Below are 13,267 nucleotides of genomic sequence, written 5' to 3'. Positions count from 1 at the left end.
TTCCAGGCGCCTAGGCTTAAGCCTATTCAGCCTGTGACACAGTATATAGATATGTTTTTGGAAGATAAATTGGGAAAGGTTTGTTAAAGTAGGTCACATACAAACACTTCAAAACAGATCTTATTTGAAATACTGGAGCTCTGCTAATGCTAGACATAGTGGCTTCTCACACCTTTTGCAAGAGCTTTGAAGAGTGCTCAAGAGACTTCACTAATGGCAACAGATGAAAGAGATTGTTGGAGCATATTGTCTGCAGGAGAGCTTGCAGTTCTAAGAGGATCATGTGGTTTTCAAAGCAGAGAGAGTCAAACATGATTTCTCTCTGAGAGGGAGAGAGAGTGACAGCCAACAAGAGCAGCTGGAACTGGAACAGGACAAGCTGGAAAGAAGCCCCAGTTTGGAAGATGGCCTAGTCAAAGCCCTTGTGGTTCATCCAAGAGGAGAGGATTGGCTGTCTAATGTTGGCTGTCAGCCATGAGCGTATTGAATGGCGGAGCAGGCTCGATGGGCCATTTTTGGCCTACTCCTGTTCCTATGTTTCATTTGGAATAAGGGAAACAAAACGAAACTCTGCGATGACATGAAAGAAAGAGGTTATCATCTGGAAAACCCTGAAGGAGCAAGTTTTGTCAGCAAGACACTGAAGTGGTTGATGTTAAGTACATCAGTTGTGGATGTTCTGGAACAACAAATCTCTTTCTGAAAACCAACAAGAACCTTCCTGAGCCATAACCATTTACCTTTCAAGCACCAAAGCCTGGTGAACTTTATACATGTTAAATTCTGTGCACAGTATAAGAATTGCCTGCAACCAGTGAATTTGAAGGAATGAGAAGTGAGATTGGACTGTGAACCAAAGAACTTTTCTGAACTTACATACACATGCGCTTAGAATTAGAAGGGGGTTAAGTTAGGTTAAGTAAGTAAATAGAGTTAAGTTAAAGTGTGATTCTATTTTCATGTTTAAAGATAATTAAAAGCAACTTTTATTTAAGTAACCATTTGTCTTGGTGAATATCTATTGCTGCTGGGTTTTGGGGTCCTCTGGGCTCATAACAAGCCTATTAGGTAATCTAATAACATCTGGAATATTGTGTTGAATTCTATTCTCCTTACCCAAGAATGATATACTTGTGAAAAACAAAATGTAGCAAATAGTCAGCAGATGGATTCTTGAGATGGTGGGCTTGTTGTTTGAGAGTAGAACTAGCAGGGCAGGTCCAGACTGTTATTCAGTTTAGAAGAACTAGATGTGATTTCACTGAAGTGTGCAGGTTTTATAAGAGGCTTGAAATGGCATATTGGCCTCTCGAGCATTTGACCTTAGGCTAAAGACATCTTTCTGCATTATATTATTTTAAATTATATCTTTACGTATATATGTGAATATTATGTCCTATGTATTGTGTATGCATTTGTATGCTCCATGGTCCAAAGAAACAATGTTTCATCTTGTTGTATATGTACAGTCAGATGATAATAAATTAGAACTTGATATAGGATCCTGGTGAGACAGCAGCCAGAATATGGTTCGAGATCTCCTCTTACTTGCAAAGAAAGCATCTCAATGTGACAATGTGGAATAATGGTTTACCAGAAAGTGGAATAAAGGTTTACCAGAATGGCTTACTGGGGCAGCATGGTTGGTGTAGTGGTTAGCGCAATGCCTTTACAGTGCCAGCAATTTGGATCTGATGTGGGTTCGAGTCCTATGCTGTCTGTAAGAGTTTGAACATTCTCCACGGGCTCCGGTTTCCTCCCACCCTTCAAAAATGTACCGTCTAATGCACTGTTCTTCAGTGTTTCCTCCTGTCTCACCCTTCTTTGTGCCTTTCAATAATTATGAGCTCACATTTTCCCAGAACTAAATTCAATTTCTTTGCCATCTTTCAGGATTGACTTTTCTCCTTGCTTCCAACAACATTCTAATCTTCTTTGACCTTAAGATATAGGAGCAAAAGTAGGCCATTCAGGCCATTGAGACCGCTCATGTATTTCCCTACTATTCTTCCACTCAGCCCCACTTCCCTGCCTTTTCCCCATAACCTTTGATACCCTGACTATTCTGATACCTATCCATCTCTACCTGTGGCAGCAAATTCCAGTTGTTCATCACTCTCTGGCTTATGAAATTCCTCTGCACCTCTGTTTTGAATGGGCGCTCTTCAATTGTGAAGTTGTGCCCTCTTGTCCTCGACTCCCCTACAAAACAATCATGCTTCAAACATTTAGAGGCAGATTAACCATTAGGCTGAGTAAACTTAATCCTAGGGGCCTGAAGGGAGGGGGAACAAGAGCAAAAAAATGTTTTAATTGAGGGTTCATGTGAGTATTTTGGATGATATTTCAGTACTTTTGCCTATGTTTTTTCATATCTGGAACATTAGAAATTTTGTTTTCTAAATTAGGCTCCAAACTGTGGTAATATGTTTCCTCCATTGTATCTAGTTATTGTACGGAGCTGGCCTGCCCACTGATGACTCCCCCCACTGATCTATAAAGGCCAAGTCACCTTACCCTTCCCTCCATTCCTCTACCTGGATCCAGACCATGTACATTAAAGCCTATCGTTCCCTCAGCCGAGTCCCGGTGGTCACTGATAGTCCACTACTTAAACATTTTGAAGTAATGCTTCCCTATATCAAGTTCTCATTTATTATCACCTGACTGTACATATTGTGAATGTATTTACTTTGAGGACTTTTCTTCTTTGGCTTGGCTTCGCAGACGAAGATTTATGGAGGGGGTAAAAGTCCACGTCTGCTGCAGGCTCGTTGGTGACTGACAAGTCCGATGCGGGACAGGCAGACACGGTTGCAGCATTAACACACGCGTGTGCTGGTTCAAGACAGGTTACAACATGAATGGCATCTATAAAATATGTCGGTAAACAGAAACGTTACTTTAGCAAGTCCATGTTTTACTGCTCCCTTACAAATGACTAGAGAATCAGAAGGTGAGTGTCTGATCATAGGTCAGGCATTTAGTTTCAACTGCAAACTGTTTACAAGTGGAGACCACTTCTGGAAGAGAGCGTTGCTGCAATTCAATTTCTTGCTTATACATGATATAAACGGAAATTAATCCATTCAAGGAAGGGCGGGGGTGGGGGTTTTTTTACTGGTAAGTTCAGCCTACTGGCCACTGCATTGATTTGTATGGCGTATGGTATGACCGAGCCTCGGAGGTTAAACCATGTCGAACACCGCGCTCGGTTCAGACGGCGTTGGTGTGATGGGACATGTTCACTTGGCTCCGGTCGCGTCTACGTCCGCCGCTGAAGTTCACGGCTGTGCAATGTGGTGGCGTTATTAAGGCACGGGCGGCAGTCCATGAAGTGTGTGACAAGCTGCGAGGGGAGGTCTTTCCCCCCTCCCCGCCCCAGCTCCACTCGCCGCCGTCCCGAAGCGCGGAGCGGAGCCTGTCACCCCTCAGCCAACTTTTTATGGCGCTGAGCCGCGCCGCTTCCTCCAGTCAGCGGCTCGGCCACCCTTGGAGCTTGGATGCGGGTAACCCGCTCTTTGATGGACCAATTACGATGCAGGTTGTCCGCGGTGAAACTCCCCGGAATCTCGCTCGGTCGGCGAGGTGGGTAGACTCCGTGTGAATCGCTCGCAGAAGTGAACCATCTTCCTCCACGCTGACCGTAACCCGCTGAGGGCACTCCCCCGCTCGGGTAACACTTGTGAGAAGGGAAATCGTTCATATTTCAGGCCCGGAGCTTCTATCACGAAAGGTTGCGAAACTTTAAATGTAACTTTCTTTTCCGGCTCCCAGCCGCTGCCCGATTGCTGCTTCCCCCAGCGAGCGCTCAGTCATCGCGTCTGCAGGCTTTCGCGTTTCACCCGGGCTCTTCTGATTTCACGCTCCCAGCTTCTGCATTGATAGCTATGAGGTCCTTTATTGAATTGACTGCTAATACTTTCCAGTCTGGTGGCTGTTGCCGGAAGCATGTGTGCATCCATCCCCATTATTGTTTCGGATCTGTGTGTGTCAGGAAGCAAGGAACGAGTCAGCAGACACACTTGATGGAAAAAAATAGGAGTGGTCCCAGGGGGGATGGGTGAACGTGGAACGATTATTCGGCCCACAATGTTGTGCCAACTTGTATAAACCTACTCCCCAACAATCTGATCCTTCCTTTCACCACACTCAGAAATTTCTATTTTTTTTTTGTGTTTATGTACCTATTTCAGGTTATTTTAAATGCCCCCACCACCCCATCAATTAATTCCAGGCACCCACCACTCTCTACATTTAAAAAAAACCTTACCTCTGACATCTCCCCTAAATTTTTCTCCACTCACCTTGTATCTGGTGTTTGCTATTGTCGCCCCAGGAAAAGGGTGCTGTCTGTCCAGCCTCACATAATTTTGTATACCTCCTCTGAGTTGTACCTCAGCTGCCATTGCTCAAAAGAGAAAAGTCAGCTCACAAACTGGGATATGCAATCAAAACTTTAAGTGACACAGGTCAATATTTTCTATTTACATACCAGTAGCAGATCTCATTGCCTCCAAATACCTGTATTGTCACCTCTCATCTTTTCTCCATTAAAAGAGAAAATCCAGCTTTGTCAAACTTGCTTCATAAGATATGTTCTCCAATCCAGGCAGCATGCTGGTAAATCTCCTGAGAACCCTCTCTAAAATGTGTGTGGTGACAGGAAGTAGTTCCAGCAGTAAAACACCGTGATTGAAGTAAAAACACCAAGCTGGAGAAACTCAGCAGGTCTTTATAGAGCAAGGCTAAAGATTCATAACCAATGTGTCGGTTCTTGATCCCAAAACTTGAGGAAATTGTTCCAGTTGCCCTTTTGTTGGGATCCACTCACAACTGAAAGGCATTCCTTAACGTCAGCCCAGGGTCCTCACTGACAGACTAAGTTACATCTAAATTGGAGGGAAAATATTTATTGGCCAAACATAAGTTAAAACTTGAGTTGGTCATTAAGTGAAAAGATGGTTGTGATTTTGCAATCTCATCTTCAATTATGTCTGAGACATGAAATTAGTTGTAGAGACAAACATAGTCCTCTCTTACAGTTCATGATTCCAGTTGCTTTATGACAGGAAGGATGTAGTAGAAATGGACAGAATGCAGTTCTGGTTGCTGTACCATAGGAAGGATGTGGTGGCAGCAGAAGGATGCATGAGAGCACATTGCCTGGAATGGGGGATTGTCGTTATAAGGAGAGATTGGCTAGGATAGGTTAGTCTTCCATAGTCATGTAATTTTGAGGGGTGACCTGATCGAGGTTTATGAAATTATGAGGGGCATAGATAGGGGAGGCTAAAACTTGAGGATACAGGCTTAAGGTGATGGGAGAGAAATTTAAAGGAGACCTAATGGATAGGTTTTTCACACAGTGGATGGTGATGATCTGGAATGAACTGTCAGAGGAGGTGGATACAATCTTGAAAAGATATTTGGACAGGGAAGTAAATGCAATATGTTACAAGTGCCTGTTTTTTGTGAGTGTTACTTTTGGGATTGGTGCAGGGGGGCAAACATTCACAGATTTCACATGTCACAGACAGCCTGGCACCACTAAGTCCAAATTATAAACAAGAGATGCTCGCACCTAAGAACCCAAGAAACATTAGGCCTTTTCAAACCACCGGCCGAGTGGTGACCCTACTTGGACCTGGTGAAATTCCCGAGAGTGCAGGACCTCTGGGCCTTTCACACCATGATCCACATTCCCAGACACTTGCCCTCCCTGGAAAGTTAGGGATGGGGGGCCAACACCAAATCAATGGCACATTGCAAACTCACATGAGTAAGTTCACCCCCTCATCTGTCAGTCGGTCACTCGCTCCCTCCCCTTCCTCACCCCTCCCACCCTGGCCATCCACTCCCTCCTCCGCCCCTGACTGTCCCACCCTTCCCCCTATGCTTCTGGGCCACTTCAGCACGTCATGATGTCAGCACAATGCTGGATGAATGGCCATCTTCATTTCCTATAATCCCTCATGTAGCTGGATCTGCTCTGAGAAATACAGATCGGATCCAACCATGTGAGGTATTATGGTTAACGAGAACGGCCATTCATCCCATATTGTGCTGCTGTCCCAATGTGCCAAAGTGGCCCGCTGTTGTTAGGAGGTAGGAATCTTTTAATTTTAATTTTAATTGACTACGTGACACAGCACGTAAGTGCTGACATCATGAGGCTTCCCCTGCTTGGCTATTTGCCTTTTTCCAACCTGGAAAGTTACCCAGGTCCCTACCTAAAATTCCCGGGCCAACCTTTTCATACTGCAGGTTCATTGGACAGTTCCTGGGAAAATTTCCAAGAAATCTTAATTTTGCACTGCGGTATGTAAAGGCCTAATGGTGTTTATCCAAGGAAAAACAGACGTGACACTTTCAGAGAGTTATATGATTATGACTTATGTGTTTAGGACACTTAAAAGAAACAGTTTTTCAATATTGATTAGCAAAGGTTGGGTGACTGTGTGAAATGGACAATTTTGGTGGTTTTGTCAGGAAAAATATTGAAATCCACTGTGAGCATTGTAATGGTCATTTTAATGAACCCATATCTGGGTAAAGGAGCAGGGGGATTCTTACATTTGGATTGTGACCATTCTGATGGTCATTTCATTTGACCCATGCCTGGGTTTTGTAAGCATTGTAAGTCACACATTTTGTTTCCTCTACACAAGAAAGGGAGAAATTGTGACAATCAATTGTATGAAAAGATTTCTCTGGAAGCAACTCAACAAGGATTTGTGAGTTTTTGTCAGTCTGATCACAGTCTCTCTCTTTCTCACCTCCTTCATGACAACATATGCACATCAGTTTAAAAGTGTGAGTTTCAATACAGGATTTCTAAGATTGAACTTTGAATTGACTTTCCAGAATTGTGCCTAAGCTCTAATGGTTTGGGTAATCCACACACACACACACACACACGTATATTCATGCAGAGTTGGGGTTAAATTTAAATTTAAGCAAGATGTTATATTATTGGTACAGTAATTATTAATAAATACACTGTTTTAAAAGAAAATAACATTATCTTGGTGAATTTATATTACTGCTGGTCTGCGACAAAACAAATAGTAGTGTTTAAGAGGCATCTGGGGTGATGTATGAATATATAGGTAACAGAAGAAACTGTATCATGTGCAAGCCAAGGAGTTTTAGTTTAACTTGTGCATTAACTTCGATCAAAGACACAGGCCAAGAGGCCTGTTTCTGTACTGTACTGTTCCATGTTTTATGAAGTTCGATAAGAGATAGGGGCCTAATGCAGGCAACTGGGATTTGCAGTAGACAGGTATTACAGTCAGGATGAACAGGATGAGTCAAAAGAATCCATTCTGTTCTGTACAATTCTATATTTCTATTGTTCTATGATTTATAACAACACTATTAAAGAGATCGCTGCACTGACATTGTGGAGATAGCATCCCAACTTTACACCCTCCATCATTTCCTGAGAAACAACAAACATACTGAATGGGATAGACTTTAATAGACCCAACAACTCAAAAGTGGGCATCCATGAAGCATTAGCAATGGTAGAAATACACACCATGACAATCTGTAAACCCAGGGCCAGGCACAACATTCACTCAACTGTTATAGTCAACCCTGCTCCAATGAAAAGTACAGAAGAGTAGCACCATGAGTTAAAACATGGTGAAGCTGTGGTACACCACTACCTGCATGCTAAACAGCTGTTACAGGCCCAGAGGACCCCAAAATCCAGCAGCAATAGAAATTCACCAAGACAAATAGTTACTTAAACAAAAGTAGTTTTTAATTTTCTTTAAACATAAAAACAGGATCAAAATTTAACTTATTACTATTAACTTAACCCCCTTCTAATTCTAAGCGCACATGCATTTAATGTGTATAAATTCAGAAAAGTTATTTGATTCACAGTCCAATCTCACTTCTCACTCCTCTAAGTTCACTGGTATCAGACAATTCTTATACTGTGCACAGAATTTAACATTTATAAATTTTCACCAGGCTCTGGTGGAAACGGTTAATTGGTTACCACTTAGGAAGGTTCTTGTTGGTTTCAGAGAGAGTTTCATTTCTTGTTGGACGCACACAAGCTGATTAACTTCCATTAGTTACTTCAGTGTCTTGCTGAAGAAACTTGCCCCATCAGGGTTTTCCAAATGATAACCTCTTTTGCAGGTCACCACAGAGTTCTGTTTTATTTCCCTTATTTCAGGTGAAACACTCTAGCCAGCCATTTCCTCTTGTAAGGGTTTAAACAAGCTGCCAGCTTGCCATGCTGCAGAAACCATTTTTTTTCTCCTTCTCTCTTAGAGAAAGCCTGTTTGCTCTCTCTCTCTCTCTCTCTCTCTCTCTCTCTCTCTCTCTCTCTCTCTCTTTCTCTGCTTGCCAAAACCACATGACCTTCTTAGAACAGCAAACTGCATTCAGACAGATTGTGGAACCGGACCCAATCTTCCGAGTCCATTCATCTGTTGCTTTCCAAACCCTTAATCCATTACTTCACAGCACGTCCAATTAACACCTACTTGTGAAGTCTCCATAGGCATTCTTCAAAGTTTATGCAAAAGAACGGAGCCTGGACTGTCTGGCTTGGGCAGAGCTCTGGCATTTTAAATGAGGTCTGTTTTGTGAAGTGTTTGTGTTTGTTTGTGACCTACACTATTTCCACAATCTATCTCATTCAAAAATATATATACAATATAAAATATGATAGCTGTAACATAAAGAAACAAGCATGCAGTGGAGAGAGTTAAGTGCCTGGTTGAATGCAGCTCAAACAGCGCTCAAGGATCTTGACACCATCCAATATAAACCAGCTCAATTTAACTGACATTCTAAGACCAGATTTAACATTCATTCCCTCTACCGTTAATGTGATGACTAAACATCTGCAAAATGCTCTCCCAGGTCACTTTGATGATGCTTCCCAAATCTCCCATATTTACTGCAAGAAGGTCAAGAACAGCAAGTGCATGGAAATAGTGTCATGGCTGGTACTCTTCCAAGTCACAAACCACCTTGACCTGCAAGTAATCCACAGGCACTTCATTGCTGCTGGGTCTAACTGTTGGAGTTCCCCACCCAATTGCACTGTGGGTTGGCCTTCTTCAGAGGGGCTGCAGCAACTGAAGAAAGCAACTTAGTGACACCTTCTGAAAATCAATTGATGGACAATTAATTGCTAGTCTTGGCATTAAATCCCACATTCCAAACAATGAATACATCAACGCAAGGCATTATTATTAGTTATGCCCACAATCAACTTCCCAAGTTTATAATTAACCATAAACCTAAGAGCCACAAGTGTGTGGAAGAAAGAGCAGGACTAAGCCAATCAATATCATTGCATCCTGGGACCTTTTGGTTGCCTTCTTCACACTTCTTCTGTCCTTGAACACTACCCAAATGTGTGCTGCCACCCAACCTAAATAATGTGAATGCACCTTGGGTGAAATCATGAACTATAATGCCTCTATCACCAGCTCAACAATTCTGATGGAAGTTCCTCAAGATGAGGTAAATATGTTTGCTCAGGATCCCTTTATTTATCACCAACTCCCCAAAGTTATAACGACAACACATCATTCAACCTCTCATCATTTAACAAATTCTGTTTCCCTTATTAATTTATTTTAGGCCTTCCTATACCTGTTATTTTGCTTATTCTTAACTAAAACAGAAGAACACTGAAAATCTGAAATACAAACAGAAAATGCTGGAATTACACAGCAGGTCAGGTAGTATCTCTAGAGGCCGCAAATCTATTCGTTTAAAAATGTCTGACATCCTCGGTAGATCAGACAGCAGATGTGAAGACTAAAGTAATGAGTTGGTACATTATGGATCCATAATGTTGGATCAGAAGTAGCCATAAGCAGCAAGAGCTCGTTGTTGAATCCATTACTGTGTTCTGAAGGCTGTAAGATACCCAGGAAGAAGGCGAGGCACTGCTCCTCAAGGGTTGCTGGAGGCCAACAGCCAGACAGGTCAGCGTGGGAGTGGGATTGGAAATGAAAGTGACAGGAGCATCAGTAGAGTGGGCAACATCTACTTGGATGCCTTCAGCTACAAGGACAGCTTAGAAAGCTTAGACCAATTAAAGGCAAGGCAAAATGCACATTATGCAATGCTTTAAACGTTTAATTCCTCCGTCACTGACATATGATGTGTCCAGTTTGCACCGTCTCCAAGAAATGTTGCTGCATAACCTTCAGGTTTCTTTGGCAGCAACTCTCAAGGTCTCAAAAACCTTGAAGAACCCTCTCTATGATGGTTACAGCAGTTCAGGACAGTGACTCATCAACTACCGTCCTGGGGCAGTTGGGAAGGTACAATAAAAATGGACTTTGCCTGTGATAGCCCCCAAATTATGAATGGAAATGGTCAGCTGTATTTAAACTTGAGGGAGAAACATTCTTGTCTCATTTTCAGTGCAATTCCATGGTAGTTTTCAACCTTATAAGGAAATATTTTATGAATAGTTTTGTGTGAGATGACTTTCTTTCTGAGGTGGTCCAATGTAAAGAGTTGTCCATTTAAAATGGAGACGATGAAGAATTTCTTCTCTCAGGAAGTTGTGAATCTTCAGAACTCTCTAATGTAGAGAGTAGCCCAGGGTGAATCATTGAGTACATTGAAAGATGAGATAGATTTTTGGATGATGAAGGAGTCAATGGTTATGGGAACCATGGTCTACTTCCTATGGTTTTATTATGTTCTAAATGATGTCCATATTTGTTTGTACTGACAGCTGGGGCTTCTTATTCTTTTTTTCCAGAATGTATTGCAAGTTCTACAATAGAAATGTTCATCTGAAGAAGATACTTTGGCTTCTTTTCACTCCTGCACTGTTCTACCTCTTAAAACTCTATGATAATTACACAGGCAGAAGCTCACTGAAAACTTGGTTAGTAGAACCACTTTGGAGTACCTCTCCATTTGTGCGGAACAGAAAGAATACCAAGTACTTACAGTCAAAGTTTGAAATAAATTGCACTGACATCTACAACAACAACCCAGTGGAGGTGGGTAAAACTTTAGAAATACGCAAAGGTAACATTATTGATTTGGAAGATGAAGATGTTAAGTTGATGACCTCAAGCTGTGTTCAGTATCTTTCCCAGAGAGGATATCACAACAATTTAACCTCAGAAGTGGAGCAGGAGTATCCTTTGGCATATTCGCTGGTAGTTCATAAAGATGCCATTATGGTGGAAAGGTTACTAAAAATGATTTATATGCCCCAAAATATATACTGCATCCATTATGACCAGAAATCTTCAAAACTATTCAAAGATGCTTTAGAGAATTTAGCCAGGTGTTTTCCAAATGTATTCATTGCAACAAAACTAGAAATGGTTCATTACACTCATATCTCCAGACTCCAAGCAGATCTCAATTGCATGTCAGATCTTCTCAAATCTCCTGTCAAGTGGAAATACATTATCAACTTGTGTGGCCAAGATTTACCTTTACGATGTAACATGGAACTGGTATCTGAACTGAAGAAGTTGAATGGGGCTAACATGTTGGAATCCATGAAGCCCAGTGCTGGCAAACAGGAACGATATATGTTCCACCATGAATTTCAAAACAATTCAGAGGAATACGGAGAGATACTTGTCAAAACAGACGTGAAGAAGGATCCTGCCCCCCATGGTATTGAAATATTTACCGGCAGTGCTTACTTCGTTTTAAGTTATGACTTTGCCCAGTACATCAAGAACAGTATAGTAGCCAAAGATTTCCTTGCATGGTCTGCAGATACATACTCCCCAGATGAGCACTTCTGGGCAAGTATGGTGCGAGTACCCGGAGTACCAGGTGAGATCCCCAGGTCTGGAGCTGAAGTGACTGATTTGAAAAGTAAAGCGAGGCTGGTGAAGTGGAGCTATCTTGAGCAATACCTTTACCCACCTTGCACAGGCATCCACCGCCGCAGCATCTGCATCTATGGCTCTGCTGAGCTGAGGTGGCTCCTTGACAAGGGACATTGGTTTGCTAATAAATTTGATTCAAAAGTAGACCCTGTGTTAATAAAATGCTTGGAACTAAAGATTATGGAACGACAGAGATTTTGGGTAGAATTGACTTCGTAAGTTCTCTGTCTATAATCCTAGTGGAAACTTTTGGGGCTGAAGGAATAATTTGTATCGGAAGCATCAATCAAGCCTTGAAGCTGAGATGAAAATCAAAAGACATCTTATTTAGTATGGAGAGTGTTATTCATTAGCAACACAGAGTTGAAATAAGAGAGTAAGATAAAAGAAATGTGGTCAAATGATACTATTTATTAAAAGTAATTCTGCAGGTGAGGCAATCATGACATGACTCATGGCTCACATATTCAATAGAGTTACATACATCGCTGTTAAAATCATTAAGGATTATGGTGACAAAGAGTGTTCTTACTCTTTGTTTTTCATGTGTTCAGAAGAAATATGCACTTAAGGCTGGTCAAGCATGTGTGGGAGAAGGGAATGGAGAATTAGGTGATAAATTTAGATAGGGAAAGATAGGAGAAGGTTTAAAAGGAAGATTTAAAAGAGCCAAAAAAAAGATCTGGAGGGATGGTAAGGGTTGTGTAATGCATAGTATTCCCTATGTTGTACATGATCCTACTATTCAGTCTTGCCATAGATCTAAGTCACATCATAATAAGCCAGAACCTGCCGTCTTCCCTTGCCATAAGGAAATGGTATGCCCTTACCTTTTGTAGAGGTCTGATGTTGACTTGCTGGTAAATTCACTCCCTGTGCAAAATAGTAAAGGCCTGCAGTGTGGCAGGGCCTTGCACTATGTATGGCCTTTATGTGGGTGGTCACAACAAGCCCCATGGATAAAGTAGTTGAAGAAAAGGTTGACAGATGTCAACTCCAAGCTCACTATTGCTAGAGCTTTCAAAGACTTCCATTTAAGCAATCAAAAAGATGCAAAATTCACTAGTTTTAAAAACATACAAGAAATTCAAATATTTAAAATACATAAAATGCTTTCAAACATTAAAATATGAAGCAAACATGCATTCCACAAAAAAAATGTAAACTTATATTATGCATATCTTTCTCCCTCACAACTATTCCTGTCTCTTCAAATGAATGGGCTTGTTATTGGACTTTAATTGTCACCTGGTAAATTCATGACTTCAATCTTCACTCAAGAGTTGCAAACTTTCAAAAATCTATTGGCTGTTCAGTACAGAATTGCCAGCATATGCCAGTATGTTTTAGCTACTGCTATGCAATAAAACTTGTATCCTGGAACTGCAGGTAATATAAAA

The 13,267-nt window shown here is 41.6% G+C and overlaps 1 protein-coding gene across 1 annotated transcript; it reads left to right on the top strand.

Annotated features, from left to right (window-relative positions):
- The first annotated feature begins 3,208 nt into the window (after positions 1-3,208).
- Positions 3,209-12,310, top strand: LOC138763360 (beta-1,3-galactosyl-O-glycosyl-glycoprotein beta-1,6-N-acetylglucosaminyltransferase 4-like). The gene is given in 3 exon segments (XM_069937358.1): positions 3,209-3,588; positions 10,766-12,079; positions 12,081-12,310. Coding segments are annotated over 3 exon segments (1,707 nt in total). The 5' UTR covers positions 3,209-3,241; the 3' UTR covers positions 12,127-12,310.
- Positions 12,311-13,267: the final 957 nt, after the last annotated feature.

The sequence above is a fragment of the Narcine bancroftii genome, chromosome 1, assembly GCF_036971445.1.
Source record: "Narcine bancroftii isolate sNarBan1 chromosome 1, sNarBan1.hap1, whole genome shotgun sequence".
NCBI classification, from domain to species: Eukaryota; Metazoa; Chordata; class Chondrichthyes; order Torpediniformes; family Narcinidae; genus Narcine; species Narcine bancroftii.
This window is presented reverse-complemented; position numbering and strand designations above follow the sequence as displayed.